Source organism: Lygodium microphyllum, chromosome 24 (genome assembly GCF_053477565.2).
Source record: "Lygodium microphyllum isolate KBCC chromosome 24, Lygodium_microphyllum_v1.1.10, whole genome shotgun sequence".
Lineage (NCBI taxonomy): Eukaryota > Viridiplantae > Streptophyta > Polypodiopsida > Schizaeales > Lygodiaceae > Lygodium > Lygodium microphyllum.
The window spans coordinates 88011758-88033556 of NC_141158.1; the positions used below are offsets into that span (position 1 = coordinate 88011758).

The 21799-nt window shown below is 44.2% G+C and overlaps 1 protein-coding gene across 1 annotated transcript in view; it reads right to left on the reverse strand.

Annotated features, from left to right (window-relative positions):
• LOC148015334 (uncharacterized) overlaps positions 1 to 21799 on the reverse strand; it is a 141398-nt gene that overhangs the window by 71001 nt on the left and 48598 nt on the right. The window contains exons 2-6 of the mRNA XM_087665307.1: positions 14034 to 14074; positions 13821 to 13913; positions 13642 to 13716; positions 13468 to 13517; positions 13137 to 13226 (exon numbers count right to left, since the gene is read on the reverse strand). Of these exons, the coding sequence (XP_087521433.1) occupies positions 13137 to 13226; positions 13468 to 13517; positions 13642 to 13716; positions 13821 to 13913; positions 14034 to 14074 (349 nt within the window). The remainder of the gene's footprint in view (positions 1 to 13136; positions 13227 to 13467; positions 13518 to 13641; positions 13717 to 13820; positions 13914 to 14033; positions 14075 to 21799) is intronic.

Consider the following 21799-nt stretch of genomic DNA (forward strand, 5'->3'; position numbering starts at 1 on the left):
ATAGTACATATTGCTGCAAAACCTTCACTTCCAAGATCTCTAGCAAGAACCCATCATCATACATACAATCGAGCTGGCTCCAAGTTGCCATGTGTTGCACAAATGGAAAGTATAACCATGACCAAATGAACACAATCAAGGCCAAAGATCTCACTTCAAAACAACTGATGCAAACTCATCCCAATCATGACCTTCCAGTGCGTCCATTACACAGCATAATTAAAGCTATCTCCACAAATAACTCCAATATGAGATGTCATTGGGCACATAAACATCAACCAGCCATAAGAGCTCACCCTCATGCGTCATCTCAACCACCAAAAATCTGCCCAATACATAATTTTTTACCAAGACAAGCAGAAACTTCCCGTGAACAATCATTAACACACCAAAATGCTGAATTGCAGAAACTCTGGCATAAAGCAACTTGAACCCATGACATTGAACAGTCCTGCCAACTTCTTTGTGACTCTTGTGCTCAACAGCATACAGCACATCCCAATCATTATCATGCAAGAATCGCCACATATCATGTTGTTTGCTGCAAGAGAAAACACCATGGATGTTCCATGTGGCAATCTTCATTTGTGATGAGAAAAAACTCAGATCTGAGGTTTATCCTGCCTCATCTTGAAATAAGATGCCAAGACCTCAAGCATTCCCTCATCCAGAAATCAGCCAAGATAGAAAAAGCATTTTACTGATGTAATTCCAGCTTTGAGGTGAATGGTTTATCAGCATTCTTTGAGGTCAAGCAGAGATACCACCTATCCCAAAGGGTAACTACCTCGCCCTCTTTGTCAAAAGCAAGTCATGAAGGAGGATCACGTGGATGATCTACCCAAGGCCTCAAACTATAAGGAAACTTTGATCCAAAAGGTCCTTTATCTACCTTTTTTCCTTCTCATTTTCAATAATATCAAGCATGGGACCGGCAACCACTGTTGATACACTCCAACAAGGCTACATCGTAGGCCACGTTGGCCTTTCAAAGATGTTAATATACTCTCTCTTTCTCTATGTCTCTCAGCTTGTGCACTTCTACATCACTACAGTTTGATGATATCACCTCCTATTGGGACTTCTCTAGGTCATGCATTGGCCAAGTGATGTAGCTCATCAATAATTTCATTTGGTCAAGCGGAGATGTGCAAGGACTAAGATAGTTCAAATATTAGGCAATCACATGAGCAACAATTCAGTGAAATTTTTAGATTGGAATGTACCATCATGCATGTTTCAATCATGAAAGATATCAATGATGGAAATTAAGCTAAAGGATTGAATTATCCATCATTTCATGATAGAGACTCAATCAACAATGAATAGGCATTAAGTTTCAGTATAAGTGGATTGAATTACGTCCAATGGCATACAAGAGAGCAAGAACTGCATCTTATAGCCCAAGAAGCTCTTGCCCGTCGCATTGCTGCCCCGCCATCGTGCCAACTTCCCCCCCCCTTTCCCCGCCCTATTCCACTCGTGGTGCGCTGTCCCCGCCTTGTTCCCCCGTGGTGCGCTGCCCCCCCCCCCGGCCACGCAAGTTTCCTGCACTGCTCCCCCGCCTCCTTCACCTTACAGTCCCGTCCGGCAGACTCCCTACCCACGCTGTGCCCGTCGTAAGCCAGCCATCCGTGGCATCCAACACCTCCCCCAGCGTTAGAAAACAGCATCTTCCCCCCCTCCCCCCCCCCCCTTCCAATCGTTCCCTCCATCTGCAGCAACATCCCCCCCCTCCAACCAGTAGCACAGTAGCATGATTGGTAGGTTCTCAACAAGGACGCACAATGGAAACCTCAAGTTAGATGCCGGTGCATTCTGCGAGTTCCCCCCAATCAAACACCTTGCGCATCATCCTCTCTGAGAAACAACTCTTAGCCATCCATGCCACAGAGCTGGAGCTAAAAGAAACAGCGATCTTTGGTCAGGTCGTAGGACACTCCCCATCTAGGGCCCACCAGCTTCAGGATTGGCTTCACTCTACCAAAGTTTCTAGAGATTGAGGCAGGCGGACACTCCTTCAGGCAGCAAGTTATTGTGACTAGGCAGCCAAGGCAATGCCTGCGATGCCATGACTTTGGGTATCAAGCAGTAGATTGCATATGCTGCAGAGCCAAGTCAGCTCCACCGACAAGCCCGTAGGTGGATGCTAACGGCTTTGCACAGATCCAGAGACGACAGAGAAGGAGACGGCAGGGGAGGCCTCGGTCAGCCCCTCAGACACAGCCACGGCAGCAAAGAGCAGGAGGGTGAGCGATGGAGCCCCGACAGAGCACCTCGCAGCCCCCCCAGCTCGTCCCACCCTGCAGGATCACAAACCTCCATATCCACCACCCATAGAGGCATCACACGCTACCTCCCCGAGATCCCACAACCCCCACACCCACCTTCCCCCCTCCCCATGGATCCCTCCTCGACCCTAGCCCACAACTCCCCCTTCCAGGGCCACTAGTCCCCCCCCCCAACACCCGTCTCATACCTCTAACCACCCAACCATCCCTCGATCTTCCTCCTCCCCACCATCTCCCCCACCAATCAGTCCCCCTGATCCTCACCTAGAACAAGTAACCCCCACCCATCCCCCCCCCTTCCCACAAGAGGCGATGAGCCTCATACCCCTACATCGTCCCCTCACCAGCAGCCTAGCCCCCCCCCCCCTCCCCACACAGCCACCAGCTCATCTGTCCCTACCACGCGTTGTTGAAGGGGTTTAAGTCGAAAGGTCGTATCCACCGGGGATCAGAGATAGAAGTAGAGATAGGAGATGGAAGAGAAAAAAAAGAATAGACAAGAGGAAAACACGGTAAAGACAAAGCACGATGAATCGAATCAATATGTATTGACAGAACCTAAAATCTTTTGTCTGGCACTACTTAGAAGCAATCTCCAAGCATTAGATCTCCTAGAGCTCCCTCGTAGACCAAAAACGTCCATTAAAAAAACAGCTTCTTCTATGCTACTCGAAACCCAAATCTAATGGCTCCGTTGGCTTCGAGAGGGAGGTAAACCCCCAAGACACCTACTCCAGAATCTCCCCGTTCTCTCCTTCTTCTTCTTCCAATTCAAAGTGTTGTTTTCTGTCTGTCCACTACAATTGCAACGCACGCGATTTCTCTCATATTTCTTTTTTTATGAAAAATCCAAAACTAATTGAAAAAGCAACTTTTTAGGATTTTTTTACCCAAATAATATCAAAAAATAATATCAAAAAATAAATAATATCAAAAAATGCTAAAATTACCCAAATATCTAGTATGTTTGGACCATCCATGCCACGGACACTAGCACTAATGACTCAGATCACATTGACTCTCTAGATCAATAAGAAAGTTGGATGATGATGCACTCCAGAGTTTTTCACACAATGTCCACGTAGTGGCATGACACCATCACACTTTCTTAAAACAGACGCAGCTACTACCACATGAGTTCTTCCGCAGTGGTTCGTGGTCCTACTTGAGAGTTGCGAAGCGCGGAGAGTTTCCACTACCTCTGGAGGTGGGGATCTTCATGGTACGCAAGTCAAGGAGTGGCAAGGTCCATTTACTAGCACCACCAAATGGACCAAACTATGCCTTCTTTCTTTAGATCTCTCATTCAGGAGACTAGACAATGACACAGATAGAGGAGGAGGTGAAGGGCCAAGTGGCAAACCACATCTCCTAGTGGATGGGAGAAGAAGGACTAGCACTCTTTTCCTAGCAATGGCCAGGTTGCATGGTGGACATTAACTAGTGGGCTGCAGCTGAGGTCCCACATCTAAGCATTATCTTTCGAGCCCCTCCACATTGGAGAGCACCGATGGATGTGATCAAGTGGCCCCTACACAGGCTGCTCGTTTCTACCAGTGTACAGAGTCACACCTCTCAGCCTGGCTAATAGATGTCCTAGTGGTACCGCCTGGAGCATCTATTACCCCCATGGTCCTCCCAAGGGTAACCATGGGGGAATGGAGTTCACTTTCCAGGCCTGCGGCAAAGCGCATTCACATGCCCCATAGCTCTTCTTCTTCAACAGCAGCTTCCACACCGAGAATAGATGTTCGGACAGTCATAGGCTTCCCTATGAGTCTACATCTTGCATCCTAGAATGTGAATAGCCTCCACTACGGTGGGGCACGTGGTTCTAGGAAGTTGATTGTTCGGCAAGAGTTGCATCCTGCCCTTGCCGAGCGGATCGACATCTTACTTCTGCAAGAGCACAAGCTCTCCAACGCCCAGGCCCATCGAGTAGGGAAGATACTCCCAAGCAGTTCACACACCTACTAGGAGTACTCCATCGGTGCCCACGGCAGGAGTGGAGGCGTATGCACCTCTATTGGCCCGAGCCTCACCGCCTATGTACGTGACCACAAGACGATTATGGCAGGGAGGGTCCTATGGATCAGATTGGATATTGGGGACTCATGCCTTCGAGTCCTCAATGTTTATGCCCCTACTGAGGTTAAGGCACGCAATAAGTTCTGGGTGGAGATCGCAGCAAGACTCCCATAGGTGGATTCATGGATTTTTGGAGGAGACTTCAACAACCTGGAGGCCTTAGAGGACCAGTAGGGCAAAGGCAGAGATTACCAGGGTATGGCAAGGGAGGAGCAGGAGGCATGGGAGGTCTTCCTCCTCGCAGTAGGAGCACGTGATGCTTGGCGGGACCCACCTTTCCACAAGAGGGAGAGGTCGCTGGACTTCTCTTGGGGATACAAGTGGCTGGGCGGAATTTTGCTGGAGCAGCTAGACAGGTTCTATGTGGGAGAGTGGGGGTGCTCTCGCGGAGGCTAGGTAGGGCAGTTGGTTGGCACCACTTCGTCTTATCACTGCCCGGTTCTCCTGACACTTGATGCTCCAATTTTAGCCTTGGACACACAATCCTGTTAGATCCCTAGCTCGATCTAAAGGAGGGAGGAGAGGTGAGGAGGCAGATTGAGCAGCTCTAGACTAGAGAGTGGGACAAGAGGGACTGGATCCCGAGTCGGACACGAGGGATTGGATCGCAAAGGAGGTTGCAAAGGTCCTAGTCGAGTCGAGCAGGATCTACCAAGAGGCATCCCTACAAGCCAGGCAACAAAGAGAGCACTCCGACGAGACCTAGCAGCCACACAAAGACTACTCTAGGAGGCACCAGAGGATTCCACTCTCCACGCACAGGAGGTGCGTGCATGGGCAGCCCTCGCCGGTCTCAAGGACAAACGCTCGGAATATTTCTTCCGTACCTCAATAACTTTTTGGGCACGGAAGGGGGACATGATGTGCAGGGAGTTTTTCCAGGTGCATCAGCCTCGCACCTCAGGAGATCAGATTCGCAATTGAGATGAATCTTCACGAAATCCCAAACCACGCCACCTAGATCCTCCTTCCTCCGCAGCCTACTTCGTGTGTGGCAGGGCCTCTATATTAAGGCCCTAATTCAGAGCCCCCCAGGATGCCAGGAGAAGATAGACCGCCAACTGATGGTCTGGAGCCCCTAAGTTAGAGATCGAGACAAGATACAGATTTGCGAGTGCTCCACATCCAATGGGCTAGTTGGGAGGCCAGCCTTACTCGTGCTATCAAGACATGGCGGGAGGTGTACAGGATGGTGGATCAAGAGGTGTTGCAATAAGAATCATGTCGTCAGCAAGGAGCTAAGCTGAGGAGAAGGGAGATTGATGCAATGATACCTCAGGAGTGGCTTCACTCCCCAGAGCCGGTGAAGCCTGGCGAGACATGGGCCACTAGATTCTTACCGGCAAGTATCCCCCTACAGGTGACAGGTAGAGTGGGCAATGCCCCCTACGAGATTTTCTTCACCATGCAGGATGGGGGGCGTTTGGTCCTTGACAGAGGGCAACAGGATGAGCAGAATGTTGTCCTTCCTTCAAGGAGGATTCGTGTGGTTGGTCTTCAAGGGAAGACCTGGCGTCTAGACCCTTATGTGTTCTGGGAGGAGTTCCGAGAGTGGCGCCTCTGGATATGGGAGAGCAGGTAACTTGATGAGCTGGAGTGGGACCTTGGAGGGTGGCTATGGCTGGCCACTGCGGTCGCCAAGAAGCCACTGAGGTTCTTGGAGTACACAGCCAGGATTGGCAGACATATACTGATGCAGGAGGACATGGACTGGGCACCTTCGCGTAGCAGATATTGGGCAAAGCACAACATCACGAATGCCTTCCATCAGACTTTCTGCGCCACCTATGGGATAGTTGGAGGCCAAGGAGGGTATCGTACTTCCTATGGCTTTTGGCACATGGAGGTCTAGCAGTAGGGAGTTGGCTAGCCCAGATGCAGCAGGATGGAGGGTGTAAACGCTGCCCACATCAGCTTTTGGAAACTGCAAAGCACTGCCTTTGGTCTTACAAGGTGGCACAGCTCATGTGGAGAGAAGCCTGCCGCATTCTCTGTCGCCGTCTGGCACCCAGCCTTGGATGTATCTCGTGGGGAGCTTTCTGTTGACAAGCAATCAACCAGGGTCGTCACCTTTTGTATGAGGCGGGGATGCAAGACACGATTTTCATCATTGAGGCTGGCTCTTGCGCAATGGTCGGCTTGAAGGCTTTGCCCAACCGCCAAGTACTGGAGCCCACAACAGACCGCTCAAAGGTATGGGAGATTGTAGAGAGTCTTACAGGATGGCACATCTGGCAGGCATGCTGTCAGGAGGTTTTTGGCAAGGAGTCCCTTTCAATACAGACAATTTTGGCAAAGCTTTGGACTTCCATCATCCACTTCCTCCACGGGCAGTGGAACCAAGTGCAGGGCGAGTCTCGAGCTCATCAAGAGCTCCGTTTTCACTTTCTACACACCTGGGGCGGCCAGGACCTGTTCTTCATGATACACGCAGGCAGCCCCAGATGACAATACACCCCCCCTTTATGGCTTCTTGCCTCCATCCCCCCCAAACCGCCTTGAGAGGCTTGTATACATGATGTATTTGTGACCTTTCATCAGCTGCAGCTAGTCTCTTGAGCATGAGCACTCCGTTATAATCAATTTTTTTAGTAATATAATTAGCCACACTTTACTTGCAAAAAAAAAAGGTGGATTGAATTTATCAATCAAGCAAAGAGGACATAGCCAATTCAACCCCTCCTTCGGCAATTAGCTAAGCCTCAACAATTGGAATTGGAAAGATTAGAAACCAGTAGATGATATCTCGTTTAATGCTTGAGGTTGATGTAGCTTGTTGAAATAGATCAATGCCTTCAAAATAGTTGATGGAAGCTTCGTATAAGCCTTCCATTGATTAAGAGTTCACTTAAAGTCTTCAAAAAACTTCAAGAATGCCAATCTTGAACCATGGTTGCTTGCATTGACTAAATTACAAGCCTTCAAAGCATCCAGCTTAGCATGAGTGATCTAAAAAATAATCATATCATCAACATATAGTACTAAGATGATTAGGCTACTATCGCAGACCTCCTTTGTGTAAAGACACGGATCCATAATGCTATGGGAATAACCCTGCAAATGCGTAAAAGCATCAAACTTGTACCATTCCTTAGGTGCCTATTTAAGTCTTTAAGGACTATTTTTCAACTTATACACCAGGTGTTTCCTACCCTTTTCAATAAAGCCCTTATGTTGTTGCATATAGATATCCTCATATAGGTCCCCATGTAAGAAAGTAGTTTTCACATCCATCTAATAAAGCTCCAGATCTAACTATATAACCAATGTCAAAACCAAGCACAAGCTAGTCAACAAGCCTTGTACACTGGCTTAGGGCAACCAAGGGTGCTATTCAACTTATACACCCACTTGCATATGGTAATGCATGTTTACCATTTGGTAAGAAAACCAAGTCCCATGTATAATTTTTCTACAATGAATCAAACTTCGACTACATGGCCCTCTCCTAAGAGTGACTATCTCCTTTGTGTATAGCCTCCTCATAAGTAAGGGGCTCATCACCTTTGTGCATAGCCTCTCTCCTCTTCTAGTCTTTCTCCTTCTTCTTCTTTCTCTCTTTCTGTCTCTTCTGCTCATTCTCCTCTCTCCTCTCAGCTTTATTCATTGCAAAGGCATAGTCTATCTTTCAAAATTTTGGGGTTTTCTTATTTTTATTTGCTAGAAGTTAAACTTTCATCATTGATAAGCCTGTGTGAACAGTGTAACTTCAACAAAACACAAGTTAAAAAAAGAGTATAAAGTGCAATCTAAACCATCCATAGTGGTAAAGAAGAGTGCCTCCAAGAATCCAAAGAATCCCAAAAAGCTTCAATTACATCTTGATATCTACAAGCATATGAACAACTCTTTTCTATGCTAGATTTCTATCCTCATCACTACTACCTAACAAATATTTCAAGATTGAAAACATTTATGTGTGGTTTCATCTTTTGTGAGTGGTAATTGTGAGGAAAACTGCTAGGATTTGCATTGAGGACACACAGAGTGTACAACCACGACAAAAACACAAAGATACAGACACAGACACAGAGGGCAAAACTCAAACCCTAAATGCAAAACTCAAAACTCAAACACAAAAACTCAAACACAAACAGAAGAAGGGAGAGAGAGAACACAACTCTCAAGTGAATGAATGTTGTAAATGAATGTAAGAGTGTACTGTGTGCTCAAGGGCAGAGCAATGTCGGAGTGTGACGTCCACCGGAGACAAATCCCAAGTCTGTGAGGCCAGTCGAAGTGTAGAAATGCTGAATAGTGAATGGAAGCAGGTTGGTCACCAAAACTCAACAGTCTGGAAGCTGGAAACTGGTAAACGTAGTAGTGTACTGCCAATTGAAGGCTGGAAACTGTGCACAACCTGTTGTAAACAGCAGGCTAAAACAGTGTCTGATGTGACTGGATGATCAAATCGCAGCAGATGATGATGTCGCCAGCAGCTGACGTCAGCATGGATGAAGGCGCTTGCAGTAGGAGCAAACACAGATGGAGTGGCAACAGTCTCGAGGACTGAATAGCCACGTGGGAGGAGGCTGATGACTGAAATCTGCACGTGAAGTGAGAAACCTGCACAGACAGAATATGGCTGAATGGGAACAACCTATCTATTTATAGATGTGGAAGGGCGCCCCAAAAATTAGGGTTTCTATTGAACTCTCTCGAACCGCTCCCCGTTTTAGGGTTTCCACTGAACTCTCTCGAACCACTTCTCGTTTTAGGGTTTTACTCTAAAAGAGCATTTTTTTAGTGTGTTTTGGGGCTGTTTAAGCGGCTAAACAGCAAGTAATGCATGTTTTAGATCAACAGTAATGATACACATTGATGATCCTCTATGCACATGAACAAGAACTCTTGAGATTCATGGCAAGTTCAAGTCTTAACTATCCCTATCAAATAAACTTCCATACTAGCTCAACTCAAGTTAGTTTTTCTATATATTGCATAAAAAGTTGTGGAAAGCTATATATCAAGATTGACAAGATCTAAAAACATCAAACTAGAACAAAAAGGTTGAACAAGAAGTGTCCCCAATAGATATCTATATTGCTCTTATGCTAATGCTCCATACCAATGTCTAAGGAATAGTGAGGGCATGATGATTGGAACTAAATAAGGTTTTTGGCCCAAAAGAAAAGGAATCAAGACTTGCATCTTAAAGTAGAATTTTATGTATTGAAATTTGAGTTTAAAGACTCACTCGTGCTAGTTTTATGAGAGTATTTATTGAACATTTATAAGTGCTTGGTAGTAAGCATGAGCACTTGAACCATCTTAATTTGTGTTGTGAAAGATATGCAAGATTCAAAATGTCTCTAAGCCATTTAATTCCATCTTTGTAGCAAAGAGAGAGGTGTTGCTAGATCATATATTATCTAAGGAGAGAAATGGCCATAGATCCAAGGAAGATTTTGTAGTTCAAAAGGCTCGGGCTCCTCAAAATGTTTAAGAGGTTATGAGATTCATCGCTGAAGAGAAATGGCGCAACATGTATTTGAGAAAGCTTTCCCACATTTTCTACAATGTCATCATTCACCCCAAATCTAGGGTTGGTTTGGGGCCATTAACCCAGACAATCAGAGTACAGTGTTGATGATGAAGATTATTGTCAGGGCCTTCTACCCAGCAAGAAGCTATGAAAGAAGTTACTACTATGGAGATTAGAGAAAATTATTCTTGCTCATGGATGACCATTGCAGCCCAACATCCATTGGATTTTTCGGCACATCTGTGCACAAGGCTTGAAAGGGTTTTAAGGTCACATTTATCATAGCTATTATATGGGGTTGGGGATTAGCATCTATAGAACTGCACCAAATTAACCCAACCACTTTGAAGAGAACTTAAGGTAGTCACATCTCCTCCCCTAGATAATCAAGACAAAGAGAGGCCACACCATTGGAGAGAGGATCCAATTATCATGGGAAGGTTCTGTTCACACATAGCTTCTACAAAGGGGAAGTGGTTTGCCTTTCTAGAGCTATTGGCTCAGGAACAGAGGCAAAGACTTAGTGGCATCAGAGGGGCTAGAGACAAAACAGAACACATCAGGGAGGTAGAAATGATTAGGGTTGTGGCTCATTGTGACAAAACTTGGTACCTAGACTCGAGCCCTGAGAGATGTATGATGGATGGCTAGAGACATTGGACATACAGGAGGTGGCCTCTTCAAAGACTATGATGGAACCTTGAAGAGAGGGCCTAGACAGATGTTCTCTTTTTTGGATCCAACACTAACCTTGGAGTGAGGTCACATATAACCAAGATCAAAATGGTGCCAGTGGTGACTTAGCATTAGAATGCACAAGGTATATCACTACCTTTTATTGTTGACAATAGGAGGATTGGAGGACAATTTTAGACCAAGAAAGATCTCACTCTTTCTCTGGATTTTTTAGGAGATCGAAACCAAAGAGTTAGGAAGGAGCTTTGAGAACAGGTCCACTGCCTCCGTTACCAAAGCATGGAGATGGGAAATACATTCGGGCAAGGAAAATAAACAAGGGAAATATTACATCACCACTTAATTACATACCTAATTAACTACCCACTCTCCCTAAATAACTATTTGTAAATAACTAAGAACTAATATCTAATATCTATCAATAGTTTTACAATGCATTAACTACTAATTAAAAACCATTTACTAATTAATTTACGTAATATATACCTAATTAACTAGAAACTAGTTAACTACTTAGCTACATACCTGATTAACTATCCACTTCTGCTATTTAACTAATTGTAAATGACTAAGAACTAATACCTAATACCTAAAGTAAGTAATAGTAACTAATACCTTAAGTAATTAATTAATTAAAAACCTAATTACATATCTAATTAACCAACTAGTCCCACTAAATTAACCACTCCCATTATTAATTAATTGTAAATAGCTAGGAACCAATACCTATAACTAAGAACTAATGCATAATACCTAAGCTAAGTATAGTAAATAGTATTTAATACATTAACTAATTACATATTTTTTTAACTAATTTACACATAATACATACATCACATTAACTAATTATGAGACATATTGCATACATATTTACATATCATACATTAACTAATTATAGGATGTATTACATACATATCGAACTCACCTAAGCAAGAGGCAAGATGGAATTTGAGACTTTAAGTGAGATTTTTGGAGATAGGAACCTCAAATTATACTATCCCCTAAGTGAAGGATTGACACAAAAACCTCCCGGACATGGATTGGGCTCTTTACTAGAGGTGATATCCTTCTTACAATGGTAACCACCAATGGAGAGAGTCTATTTACTTTCTCAATATAGGAGGATGGCAGACTCAATTGGGAGGACTTGGATCAAACCACAGGATGCTCTCGAGAAATGATTAGGGTTGTGGCTCATTGTGACAAAACTTGGTACCTAGACTCGAGCCCTGAGAGATGTATGATGGATGGCTAGAGACATTGGACATACAGGAGGTGGCCTCTTCAAAGACTATGATGGAACCTTGAAGAGAGGGCCTAGACAGATGTTCTCTTTTTTGGATCCAACACTATCCTTGGAGTGAGGTCACATATAACCAAGATCAAAATGGTGCCAGTGGTGACTTAGCATTAGAATGCACAAGGTATATCACTACCTTTTATTGTTGACAATAGGAGGATTGGAGGACAATTTTAGACCAAGAAAGATCTCACTCTTTCTCTGGATTTTTTAGGAGATCGAAACCAAAGAGTTAGGAAGGAGCTTTGAGAACAGGTCCACTGCCTCCGTTACCAAAGCATGGAGATTTGTATCATCTGGGCTTCATCAGTTACCTCTAACGACAATTATAGAGAAGAGGAGGCAGCCTCTTCTCTTCAATCACTACTTTTTGAGATCAAAGTCGAGCCACGCTCTTGGACAAAGGACATACTTATCATAGGGAGATTCTCTCTACAAATCGATGTGTCATTGGGAGATTGTTTTGCACTCTAGGAGCCATCGCAAAAGATTAAGAGACAAAGACTTTAGGGTCTCAGGGGAGCTAGAGTCATGATTGATGCTATGATGGAAGGAGTTCCACCACACTGGCGGACTGATGCAAGCACTTCTCAGACTTGGATCAGTCTCTAACCCATTGTATTTGTGATGTACTTAGTTACTCTTTACAAAGCTTCTTGTACTTTATATTTTACCTGAAGTTTTTCTCCAAGGTGTTATAAATAGAATTCTCTTTTCTTGGAATTCTCTTTTCTTGGAAGAAACGCAATTGAAACATGGGTTGGTTATAATAGAGACCTTGTCCATTGTGTTAGGTACAGGGATTCTGGCACTTTTTTCCATTGTCAACCCCATATAGTCCGGCACTATAGACCTCCTGACTGGTTAATCATTTACGCCTTCTAATGAATTCCTTTTGTTGTGTTCCGTTTTTGATACAGAATTCCCATGCAGGGCTGCTTTGAACTTTGTGCTTTGCCTTGAGATACTTTGTGCCAAGGGGATTTATTAATAGAATTTTTATCTTCTCTGGAAAAAAAAGCAACTTGGTCTGTGTAAGAGATTGCTATCATGACGACTCCATTTTTTAACTAGCTAGACAAAGTAAATTTGCATTGAAATAGGAGGTTTGACTCAACTTGTACATATCCAAATGAAAATAAAGCCTTATTTTGATTAAAAAGATTTATTAACAAACTGGTGGATATCTAGATAGCAAAGCCACACTGAATAGATTAGACAGACAAATAAGCCACTTTGACATCAGCAGACTTGGAAATAAGATCTATGAACACACTGAGGTATATCTAGGGTACTTGTCAAGATATCACTTGATCGAGCCACATATGCCACCAGCAACGCGTAGTGAATAAAGAGGTATGATGCACTGCACAAGAAAAAATTGATAAGAATATGTCACAAAGATCACAGAGCTTGCATCAAAATGCAAGCCTCAAATGCATAAGGTTTTAACAGACTGCTTACAATACTATCATTGATATGAGTCACTAATAGATATTCGACCACATCCTTGAAAAGTTCACCATTTATATTAATGTCTTGAATACAAAATGCGAATTAGTAATCTCAAAAATCTCCAATGCTTACTACAGTGCCTAAATCATTACCAGGCCACCCGTACACCAGTCCTTCCCAACGTACGCGTAGCCATGGACACCTGACACAAAATTCACACCATAAGACATGAACACTAGATGCAGCTGGGAGGGTGATCGTAACAAATTTGAAGGATTGATTCACAGGGGCATTGTATCCCAGCACAGTGTGCAAGGTGTTGTTACCAGTGATACACCTCCTGAGCCTAGCTCACACATAGTGTTCACATTCACTTCAGCAATTAGCAGCCCAGTCGTAACCTGCAGATTTATCAAGCTTGTCATTGCTCCTCTCTTTCGATTACTGGTGCCATGAATGCATCGACTGGCATATCTTCAATGAGATCAACATTCTAAACACATACCATGTATATCCAGCAAAGCACGCATGTCAGAGATGATGCTAAAAACCCTGCTTCTTCTGTAACTGCCGGTATAGCTAGAATGCCAGCACCAATCTGCAAGTCTCAACTTGCATATTGTTTACCAAAATGTTCCTCTATTTAAATCCAGCTTCATTTTGTGTTACAAAATACATTTTTACAAGACAAAAATAATTGGTCCAGAAGGTCACATACTGTTGTGCCAGCAACTAAAAGAACAGCACTGCTCAAACTTCCTGCAAAATAAAATATAAAAATGTCTAGCTCTCTCCATATGTGTCCCTCGCAGAAGATGTTGCATTAAAGAATAACTAGATGTATAATTGGTCATCTGGCCAGCATGCAAAAGCAATATCTAAAGCTTAAACAACAGCATGGTTACAAGTAGGAAAATGGAAGTTCCTAAAGCCCCATCCCAATTCCCGAACATTGAATGCTTCAATGCAGTCACCCACATGAACAGTGACAGAATTGTGAGAATGACATCAACCCATGGAGTAATCACATCATGAATAACAACACACTTTGATAATCATAATCATAGAATGTATGACAACATCAACCTCTCCCTAGTTATATGTGCCTCTAGATTGGAAAAGTAGACATTTGACACTTGAATTTGAACAAAATCAAAGCTGCAATGACATTCTTTGAAAGAAGCTCTACATGACCAAGCAAATACACACAAATGATCGCTCTTGATGGAGTACACTGTACCTTATATGGAAAATCTTGAAGATGAACAATTTCTGCGAGTATGTTTTTGCTACAAGCAAGCATAAAAGCATGATACTGACAATCATGATCTTCGAGAGTGTTGGATGTCACTCTCAACTGCCCACCTCTCAATTACCCACCTATGCTCCAACTGCCAAATGTTGTAAGGCCCCAAATGAGGAGAAGCCAAGATGAGCACTCAACATTAGCAAGATTCCAAAGTTTAGGTATTGAAAGGGGTCTAACCTTGAAGACAAGATGGTTATGTTTTAGGGCCTTGGTGTTGGCCTTCGCGCGGAGTAAAGCTCTCTCGGATTGCAAAAACACATGCTCGCTTTTGTGGTATCAATATGGCCTTTCTTGACCAGCATATAGGGAATGGGAATGACGAAGATCTGCCGGACTCGGATGGTGATTCATCGGCTGAGGATTCCAAACCGTTGACCGATGGGGATGAGATAGGCAAACGTTGGAAGATGTCAATTGAAGAACCAGTATTATGTCCCCCAAATTTTCCTTAGCCTGAGGTCCATGCTTCTTGTTCACAGACTGATGGGTCTCTTCAGTTCATGCTGGCCACTGCTAATCATCTTATGTCCGATTATGTCCATGTCAATGAGGGTAAAGCTAACTCTTTACCAGATGGGGATCATGTAGTTGCAGTCATGGAAACGGAACTGGTCCTACAGCAGATTGCTGCTTTCCATGAGAGGGCAGCCATCTTTTACTTTACAGGAAGGACTCCCTTGATCACCAAGATTCGTGCTTGGCTGCAGTCCATGCTTGTAAGTGTTGAACAGTGCCAAGATGATGCTTCACAGCACATGCAGGCCCCTCTTGTTGAAGAGATTTATGATGGTCCAAAGGGGTTTTTTGAGGTTCTTTTTCATTCCTTGGAAGTGTGGGCTTTCATTATGTAGTGCATTCTTTTGTTCTTGAATGGGCAGCTTGTTCATATGGTCCCTTGGAGGCCCATGGCCAAGTTTTAGGAGGTGTTGAGGCAGGCATGCCCAATTTGGGTGGAGGTGGTTGATTTTCCTACACATCTTTGGAGACTCCTCCCTCTGGTTCTGAGAACCCTTGGTGAGGTGTTGGTGGAGCCTCGGCTAGCTTCCCGCAATAGGAACAGGGCATGCATGCTTCGGGATATAGGGAAACCTCGCCCGACTAAAATTCGTTTTGAGGTTTCAAGACTGCAAACATTGGTTTATGAGTTGAAATGGGGTACTTTTACCATACACTGTTTCAAATGTGGTCAATTGGGCCATTTCATTTCAAAATGTGGCAAAAATCTTGAGATATTGCAACGCACTATACCATGGATATGCAAGACCACCATCCTCAACACATACTTCAACAGCCACAAGCTGATCCTGAGATGCTTCCTCAACATGGTCGTGATGAAGGTAAGAAGGAAGTTTCTCAAGTTGGTCTTGAGCGTGCTTCTCTTGCAGTTGAGCGGAATATGTCTCCTCGGGAGGATTCTTGGGTCTCAGTGGTTAGACCTAATGCCAAACAAGCTTCTCGTTCAACTCCTGCCCACCCATCGATACACCCAATCACTCAGACCTTTCAATGCAGAGGTAAGGGGTTTTGCATGAATCCTCAATCTTCACCTACACCGGCAATGGATGATAAAAGGACATCTTATTCTGCTTTGTGCTTTGATGTGCGGGGGAGGCTTGTGCCTCCTAGGGATGTTTTTTATTCACAGCAACAACAATTTTCTTCTCGTGCTTCGGTTACTGGTTTATAGAGGGCAGATCTTGTAGATGTAATCCGAAGTTAGATGGAGAGATTCCAGACAGCTCAAGCTATAGATGTAAAAGGAAAAGGGAAAGCGATGGTTCAGTAGTTTTTCTCATTCCAGATTTATCATGAAAATTGCTTTGTGGAATGTGAAAGGTATCTCTTTGGGTGGTTTCTCATGACCCAAATGCCCAGTTTGTGATTCTGGAAATACTATATGAATGAGAGGTTTTGTGGTTGGTGGGCGTGTATGCTCCTTCTACTGCAAGGGAACATCGTCAACTTTGGGATGACCTGCACTATTTGCCATGGCTCGTCAAGGTTTTGTCATGGGTGACTTTAATGCATGTGTATCTGGGGATCAGGCGACTTCTCTACACTCAGTCATGGATGGTCCTAAGTGACAGGCTTGGGATGCCCTTTCAACTGTATCTTTGAAACAAGACATGTGGTCCTGAATGTATCAATCACAATCAAGATATACCTATCGTTCTTTTTAGCATCCAAACACCTGGACCAGATTGGATAGGATCTACATTTGCAAGAGTGATTCCTTTCTTCCTGCAGTCATTGACATGTAGGTGGAACGACATGTCTTGTCAGATCACTACCCTTTGGTCTTGGAAATGACCCATAGACTTGTTCATATATTTAAGGCTCTCCTTGCTTGGTTGCCTCTTCGTTTTAATCAATCCTTTCTGCAACAAAATCAGTTTTTGGAATGTGTTCAGCAACTGATCGCTTCTTTTAGCTTGAAGGTCCTATCTAGAGGGATGGACGCATGGGCTCTTTTTAGGGATAATGCGCAAGAGTTTTCTCGTCAGTATGGCATTCAGCATGCTTCCTCTTTACGAGCTGAATTGCAGCATGCCTAATCTTTATTGGCCCACTCCTTGTCTCTGAGCCAATCAAGAGATTCTAATGATGACTTGCTCACATGCATTGAATGGTTGAAAGGCAGGGTTCATTCTCTTCGGGAAGAGGAATATGCAAAATACAAATTGCTGGCCAGAGCTGAAGGTTCATACGATAATAACTGTCAATCCCATCAATTCTTTGCTCATCTGCACCAGAAATATACTCAGGAAAATATTGTGCGTTTAATGGATGAGCAAGGTGCTATGGTAATTGATCCTGCCTCCATCATTCGGATGAGTGCTGACTTTTATAAGTCCTTGTTGGGCCGCAATAGATTTTTTCTGATACTGTTAGCTTGTTCACTCTGCTCACCGATATATTTGCGAGTTGGTTAGTAATCAGGTTAAACCACAATGGGCGGATTTAATGGAGGCTGATATTTCAAAAGATGAAGTGGAAGAGGTGATGTCCCACCTAACCTGAAGGAAAAGTCCTGGTTGGGATGGGCTTTCTAATGAGTTGTTTTCAACTCATGGGGAGCAACTTAAAGACCCATTAACTTGCCTGTGTCAGCAAGTGTGAAATTCTAGTTTGATGCCTTTAGACTGGAAGATTGTTGTCATTCGGTTATTGCCCAAGGTTCCCTCACCAACCTCTTTGAAACAATGGAGAACCATTTCTATTATGGGCTCGTTATATAAAATCTTCTCCAAAATCATTGCCAACAAAATGCAAAAAGTTTTTCCACACCTGGTTCATTCACGTCAATATGGTTTCATTAAAGGTCGGAATATAATGCATAACATTTTGAATGTTTAATTGGGAATTGACTATTCCAAAGCTTCAGGCCAGCAGGTAGTTATGCTTCATCTTGATATTGAGAAGGCATTTGTTCATGTTAGCTGGTCATTTTTGCAGTAATTATTGTCTACAATGGGATTCGGTTCTCGCATGATTTCTCTTGTTGATACCATTAGTCAAGATGTTGTGGCTCGTATTTCTCTTAATGGAGGAATCACGGAGGAAATTGCCTTATCTCGGTCTCTTAGGCAAGGCTGCCCTCTCAGCCCTTTGTTGTTTGCTTTCGTCACTCCCCCGATGCTCTCATTGTTGGATAGGTTGGTTGATCGAGGCGAGATAGTTGGCTTGTCTCTTCCCAGTGGTACTCAACTTGTGGGTCAATCTTTGGCAGATGATTCTTTTATGTTCCTTAAGGATGATCACACTAATGTTAATCGGGCAAGGGTTCCACTTGAATCTTTTTGCCTTGGCATCGGTCTTCATATTAATACTTAGAAATCTACACTACTCTCTTGTACGGAGAATGATCTACAAGCCTTGGGCTGGCATGGAATTGTGATCTCAAAGGGAAATATAACCAAACACTTGGGATATCCTATCGGTGTGGAGGTAGCTCCCCGTGCCTTACTGGATTGGATGGCCTCCCGGATTCATGACAGGTTCATGTACTCGAAATCTCAAGATTGGCCTTTACATGTCAGACTTAAAGTTGCTCAATGTATTATGATCAATATGATATCGTTCTTTCTGCCATTGTTTCCTTGGACTAAGAAGTCCCTTTTCGAATTGGTTCAGGCTATCAGATTCATGTTGTGGAAAAAAAAAAGGCAATCGTTTAGGACAGGTATGGATTTCGTGGCAGCATGTGACTATGCCTAAACGGATGGGGGATGCAGCTTTGTTGGATGTTAATTTGCATATGGTAGTCTTGAGGTTGGCCCTTTTGTAGACTCTATGTGTACAAAGTCATCCTTGATCAGATATTGCTAAATCTTCCATTGAAAAAACTGGCATCTCTCATGGTAGCACGGTTATTCATGCTTCCTAGTGGCAAATGCTTAATTCCTCGAGGCCTATTAAGGTCTCCCAGTCTTTTCTCCTTTCTCATTTGATAGCATCCTGACAAGAGATCTTATGTTTTTTAGTTTAGCACCCTACTGATATTCGTAAAGAGGTGAATTCGCTACAGTTGAGCTAAATTATGCATTACTTGCTGATTAGCCTCTTAAACAGTCCCAAAACACACTAAAAATGCTCTTTTAGAATAAAACCCTACAACGGGGAGTGGTTTAAGAGAGTTCAGTGGAAACCCTAAAACCGGGAGCGATTCGAGAGAGTTTAGTGAAAACCCTAATTTTTGGGGTGCCCTTCCACATCTATAATAGACAGGCTGCCCCCATTCAGCCATTATCCTTGTTTGCACGTTACACTAGCCCACACACCCTCTGTTGTTGTTGGCGCCCAGTTTCCAGCCTGCAGCCCGCCTCCATTTGCTGTCCAGCCATCATCGACTGCAGCCACATTATCTTCAGCCTGTCCATTGCTGTAGGTGACAGCTCTCAGCTGCTGGCGACTGCTCCAGACTATCCCAAACTGCTGTTCAGCTTGCTGTCCATCATCTCCAGGGTCAGCCAACCTGCATTTTCAGCATTGCAGGCCCTGATACTCTCAGACACTGTTTCAGCCTGCTATTTACAGCAAACTGTGCACAATTTTCAGCATCCGGTAGGTGGTACACTGCTGCGTTTACCAGTTTCCAGCCTCTAGATTGCTGCGTTTTGGTGACCAGCCCGCTGTCATTCACTATTCAACACTCCTACACTCCGACTGGTGGTCACAGACTTGAGATCCGTCTTCGGTGGACGTCACACTCCGACACTGCTTTGCCCTTGAGCACACAGTACACTCTTACATTCATTTACAGCATTCATTCACTTCAGAGTTGTGTTTTCTCTCTCACTTCTTTTGTTTGTGTTTCAGTTTTTGTTTTTGAGTTTGAGTTTTGCGTTTAGGGTTTGAGTCTTGCCCTCTGTGTCTGTGTCTGTCTCTTTGTGTTTCTGTCATGGTCGTACACTCTGTGTGTCCTCAGTGCAAACCCTAGCAATTTCCTTCACTTGTAAAGAGTATCCTGCGGATATTGTGAAGAGCTAGTCTTTGTGTGAGGCACACAATACGACTCGTAACCGAATCACAATGTCCCAGACACCACCTTCTCCACTTCTTATGATGTCTTATCAGGCTTCTCTATCATTGGAGACCCTGAGATGGCATTATGGACTCCGTGAGGAGGACGACACTCCACCTTCACCAGATTTCATTAACACGACGGAGGAGGACTTTGAGGAGTACTATCGCAACAAGTACGGTGATGTTTACACCCCTCCTACCAGTTTTGCTACCACATCCAGACCGGTTGGTGAGGCTGGCCACCTCTCCGATCATGGAGGACATACGGCATTCGGAACATCTGGCAATCCATCTTCATCATCTCAGCTAGGTCCAATGTCACATTTGTACAATTCTTTTATGTTGCATGAATCAAAACCCTTGCATGTTTCTTCTTTTGAGGTACAGGATCCAGATGGCTTTGCGTATGTGAAGTTCAATAGAGGGGGCTCACAAAGTAGACGAAATTCAGGTACATCTACAGCTTCTGTTTCATTTGAGCATGTCACATACACTTCTCACTTCCCTCCCATCCCACCCTCTTCTATATCACACCTTGATCACCTCTCATCATCTTTCCAAAACCTTGGATTACACTCCACATCTGCATCACACACCCTAGGGGTTGGACCTTCCATCTCCACTCCTAGCACATTTTCCTTCTCCACCCCATTCTCTGCCTCTTTGCACCATGGTACTTCGTTAGGGGGAATGCAACCCTTTAACATAGTGCCTCTCACCTTTCAACAAAGAAGCACACCCATAACTCCTGGGTCGATTGTACTAGGCATCCCCCTCACTCTCTCCAGCTTCACATCTCACATGACCACTCATACGCAGGAGTTTCCCTCCTCAGCTTATGGTGCGTCTTCACACTCTCCTTGGATTACACCTACGCAAGGATTCCCATCTTCTGCTCACCATGTTCCCGTCCCACCTCCTTGGGTTCCTCATGTGGCTACCATACCCATGCCTAGTCAACCCATCCCTACCTATGGATCCCCCTTGCACACTACACGCATGCTTGGTGGGCACTCTGGGGCTCATTCCCAAGTGTACTCCACTCCCCCATCCTACCCACACTACACTTTTTCACACTATCCATCTCCGAGCACTACCACTCTTGTTGCAACGGCCAAGAATACCTTCACCGATAAGACACGTTTTAACGGGTCGAATTTCACCACTTGGTCTAATTTCATGCAATAAGTGCTTGAGTCTCAGGGTCTTTGAGACCTCGTCATTGGTCTAGAGCCTATGCCGGACCCTCGACTACCTCATCCTGATTACATCTATCATTGGAGAGCCTGCAATGCCACAGCCAATGTTGAGCTGATGAAGGGATTGCTTCTTCAGTTTCACTCTTAGTTGCAGCACTTTCCGCTCGCGTCAGAGCGTTGGAATCACCTTCTCGCTATGCGGCTCGTGATCGTACTCACCGCATCAATCTCGACTTTGAGCTTCAAGAGTTCTCTATTAAGGAAGGGGATGATCTGAAAGTCAAGCTAGCTTAATATAGGCGGCGGTTACTTGCCGAGTTCGCCACTACTGGCTCTCCAAAGTCAGATGACGATCAGGTTACATTCTTCTTGAATAAGTTGCCTGACAAGTACTTCAATTTCATTCAACACATCATCTCCCAACCTAGATTGCCAACCTTCTACGAGTTT